The 4,378-nt window shown below is 32.5% G+C and overlaps 1 protein-coding gene across 1 annotated transcript in view; it reads left to right on the top strand.

Annotated features, from left to right (window-relative positions):
- The window catches only part of Ada2b (Transcriptional adapter 2B), a 10,280-nt gene that overhangs the window by 2,538 nt on the left and 3,364 nt on the right, over positions 1 to 4,378 (top strand). The window contains 6 exon segments of the mRNA XM_018450598.1: positions 2,304 to 2,363; positions 2,452 to 2,593; positions 2,999 to 3,216; positions 3,291 to 3,520; positions 3,630 to 3,714; positions 3,716 to 3,871. Of these exon segments, the coding sequence (XP_018306100.1) occupies positions 2,304 to 2,363; positions 2,452 to 2,593; positions 2,999 to 3,216; positions 3,291 to 3,520; positions 3,630 to 3,714; positions 3,716 to 3,871 (891 nt within the window).

Here is a 4,378-nt window from a genome sequence, read left to right on the forward strand (position 1 = left end):
CTTCACTACCAATTAATAGTGCATACAATTTGTTACCGTGACTATATTTTTATAATATTCAGCACTACTTTAGTTTCTATTACTTTGTAAAACTAGTTACAGGTACTTCAATTGCAAAAGTTGCCAAATTTATAGTTGCTGGAACTATTTTTTTTCTCTCAGTGTAGCCAATCACATTTTACGTGCATCTTTATAAGAGAAATGCGATTGAATAATTTTCTTTATACATACTTTATGCAGCTATTCAAGTCTGTGTGAACATACCCTTATACTTTGTACATTATGCGTTAGGCCGGAATCAGACTACGCATTGAAGATTGAGATCGAAGATTGAAGATTGAAATTTGACCAATGAGGGCAAAGGAATTTTAGCTCCTATTGTTTTGATTGGTCAAATTTCAATCTTTCAATCTTCAATCTCAATCTTCAATGCCTAGTTTGATTCCGGCCTTACCCCAGATCTACAATAGGATTTTAAGCCTTAAGTCATAAGAAATGGGCGAATCACAGTCGATTATTCCCCTCGGATTCGACTGTAACTGGTGAATTTCTTACGGCTTAAGTCTTAAAACCCTATTGTAGATCCGGGTTATGCAAAGGTCTATGGCCTTTAATGATGGATATTTTGAATTGTGATATCTGTAAAATTTTGATGTTGTAATTTTAAAATAATGGGTAGTATAATTAATGAAATGTGCAAATATGTATATTTCTTATAATAATTTAATCAGTAATATTTAATATTATTTGATGTTCTTCGAATTATTTATACTTTACATTTTATTTGTGCTTCACAAAAACTGTAAAGATTTGAAAATGTATCTTTGGCTGTTTTCCTTTTAGTAGATGCAGTTAATATAAACGTCGTTCTCTCTATTCTTCTTGGTATTTAATGATTAATAAAGATAAAGCCCATAGCACATACAAAAACGTAAGATCGTAAGACGTAATCAGTAAGCAAATTGGCCAATCACGGTAGAGACCGTAAGACCTGTAGCGAATTCAATGTTACGATTTCCTTAATCCAATGGCACATACAAAAACGTAAGGCCATAATACGTAAGCAGTAAAGAAATCGTAATGCGTCGTCTACAATACATGGAGTAAGAAGTAAGAGTAAAAAATTGACCAATCACAGTTGATTGTGAAAAGGATAATCGACTGTGATTGGTCAATTTCGTACTCTTCTTAAACCAAGCTTACTTCGCATATTGTAGACGACGCATAAGATTGGATTCGCTACTGGCCTTACGGTCTCTACCATGATTGGCCAATTCGCTTACTGATTACGTCTTACGGCCTTACGTTTTTGTATGTGCCATAAGCTTTTTTATATGTGCCACAGGCTTAAAACGATGTTTGTGTCCTAAAAGAAAAGCAGTTTTTGTATAAAATGTATTATATATATGAAACGTATATTCGTATACATAAATTTAATATTAATTGAAAAATAATAAATTAATTTAGACCCGTTTATGTAATTATAACATAAATAAATAGAAGACTGTTAAACATAGTCAAAACCTAATAATATTTCTATGTGAATTATTAAATACATTTTTTAGTTCTTCAAACTGCATGCTAAACACAGCTGGTCTCAAAACGCAGTCCCAAACTTAAGCTAGAATAGTAATATCACAAATAAAGCCTACGGTTCACGTTGAACGTTTTTTTTTGCTTTTACTTGTGTTTCAGTAAATTACTAGAAATTCTATAGTCTGATGTGTAATTCTAGTAATTTACTAAAATGCAAGCAATTTAGCAAGAAAAATCATAGGCTTTAAATCGACCAATTAAATAATAATAATAATGCTAATATATAAACATCTTAAAACACTACAAAGAATTTATTATGGAAAATGTCATTCTATCCTGGTTGAGATGATTTTTTTGCAATAAATTCATTATAGTGTTTCAAGATGCTTATTAGCATTATTATTTAATTAACGATTGATTTAATTTATGATATTAATATTACAGTTTTAATTTAACTGCATTTCAAGTATGCGTTTTGTTTCACGCATGATGCGCATAATGTATTATTTTATCCTTGTTATTCACCGAATTCAGAAAGGATAAAATGATATACTTGTGCACATATGCGTGAAACGGAGCATATCCCAAGACTGGCCCTGTTTGGCAGAAATGGAATATGTATTTAATAATTCACATAGAAATTATTACGCACGAAAATCCAGTTTCGGCCGTATTTGGCACTCTATTTATTTGTATTAATTAAAAAATATATATGCAAAATTTAAAATATAATTGAAACATATATTAATTTTATAAATTACTTTTAGTGTTTTTCCGCCGGTGCTGAAATTGGTCAACACAAAAATAATCATGCTTATCAATTTATGGTACGTATCAGTTATGAACAAAGACAATTTTAATATTGCATGCTACAGAACTTAGCATGTTAATGTACTTCTGCATCCATTGATTTAGGACTCTGGTACGATCAGTATATTCAATGGTCGTGGTAACTGGACAGCCAGAGAACAGCTGAGACTCCTAGATGCGATCGAACAGTTTGGATTCGGAAACTGGGAGGACATCAGCAAACACATCGAGACGCGTACACCAGAAGGTAATTTAACTAGCATATTTTATAAATGTCACAAAATCTAGAGTCAATTTTTTTCAATTTATTCTTATCTTCTATCTTCTACCTTCTATATCACCTATATCCAACTTTAGAGAAAACAAAGTGGAAACGTTTCAGCTTCGGAACTAAAGTTAGAGGCCCTTCATGATTGTTATAGTATTTTGTTATTGTTTAAAAGCTTTTACCCTTTGAATGTAGGTTACCCAGGATTGCTAGTCACAAAAACTGGAAAATGTGTTTAATAATATATGTCTGATGTTGTGTATATATACGTGGAATGGAAAATCTGAGATTTGAACTCGGATCTTTTGCTTGGCAGACAACTATTCTAGCTACTGTGCTATTTAACATCCCGTTATTACAGAATTTATTTATTTATCATTACAGAAGCGAAAGAAGAATATATTGCAAGGTATCTTAATGGTAACATCGGAAAACATACATGGCCACCTACAGATAGCTACGTACCAAATCTTACGGATCAGACGAAGTCTGATCATGGTCCTCTATCACCTGACCTCACATCTAAATTACCACCATTGGATATCACTCCAGAAGAAGCTGCGCAACTGGGGTACATGCCCCAACGAGATGATTTTGAAAGAGTAAAATCGGTATTTTAAAAATTTGATTTGATTTTTTTTTAGAAATGTGGTTTTTACTTATGTTTTTTTTCCAGGATTACAATCATGAGGCTGAATCTCTCGTATCTTCATTGTTCCTGAATCCTGCCGAAGACGATGATCTTGATATTGCACTTAAACTAGCACAAGTTGATATGTACACTAATAATCTCAGAGAGCGAGCCAGACGAAAACGCGTCGTGAGAGATTACCAGCTTGTGTCGGCTTTCTTTGCGTCATCCAGGAGAGATAAAGGAATAAAGAAAAAATGGACGAAAGAAGAAAAGTACGTTTCATATTAATGTATTTTTTCTTTTATTTATGAAATATTTTAACAGATATTTAATTTTCTTCGGTTGTTCACATGTATTAAGCGTTTTATTTATTCAATACAGAGAATTTAGGGACAGAATGCGTGTATTCGCACAGTTTTACACAGCACAAGAGCACGAACAGTTCCTAACAAATCTCGAGAGGGAAAAAAAAAAAAAGAGAATTGCGCTTACGGCTCTCGGAGCTTTATCGATATCGTGAGAACGGCATTACGAGACATGAGGAATGCGCTCATTTCGAGCAAGTTCTTGCACAAACTCAGAGACAAAATGATACAGTGGATCATTGGAGTGAAAAGAAATCTGTAAGTATGCATTTCTGTTTTCATAATATTTCCGTCTTGTTATAATGTTGTATGGATGTAGAATGGGAGTTATTTTATATTTTGTGATATTTTTATATATGTGTATACGTAAAAGCTAGTCAAAAACTAATACTTACTTACAATCTATCAAAAGTGTGAATATATTAGCGTAGTTTTTTTACTAAGTGCTGACGCATGCTAAAGCTCTGTACATATGAATGTATGATGGAACTATAAAACAAATATATCACGTGAAATCTTATCCAAAAAATGATATTAAACAGCAGCAATGTTATTGTGCTTTGTTTTAATTATACTATTAGGTGCGCAACTAAGTTCTCGCTGTTATTTTGATGAAAATGCAACTTGATTGTGAAAAAATGGTTACAAATGAATCATTGAAAGTATTGCCCATCGCTAGCTACTACTTTTTCCCATCTTTCTGGCAGAGCTCGAATACCGTTACGGTAAAACTGTTCATCTTTTGAGACTATCCACGAATCAAGC

Source organism: Mycetomoellerius zeteki, unplaced genomic scaffold, assembly GCF_001594055.1.
Source record: "Mycetomoellerius zeteki isolate Tzet28-1 unplaced genomic scaffold, Tzet1.0 scaffold288, whole genome shotgun sequence".
Classification (NCBI taxonomy): Eukaryota; Metazoa; Arthropoda; class Insecta; order Hymenoptera; family Formicidae; genus Mycetomoellerius; species Mycetomoellerius zeteki.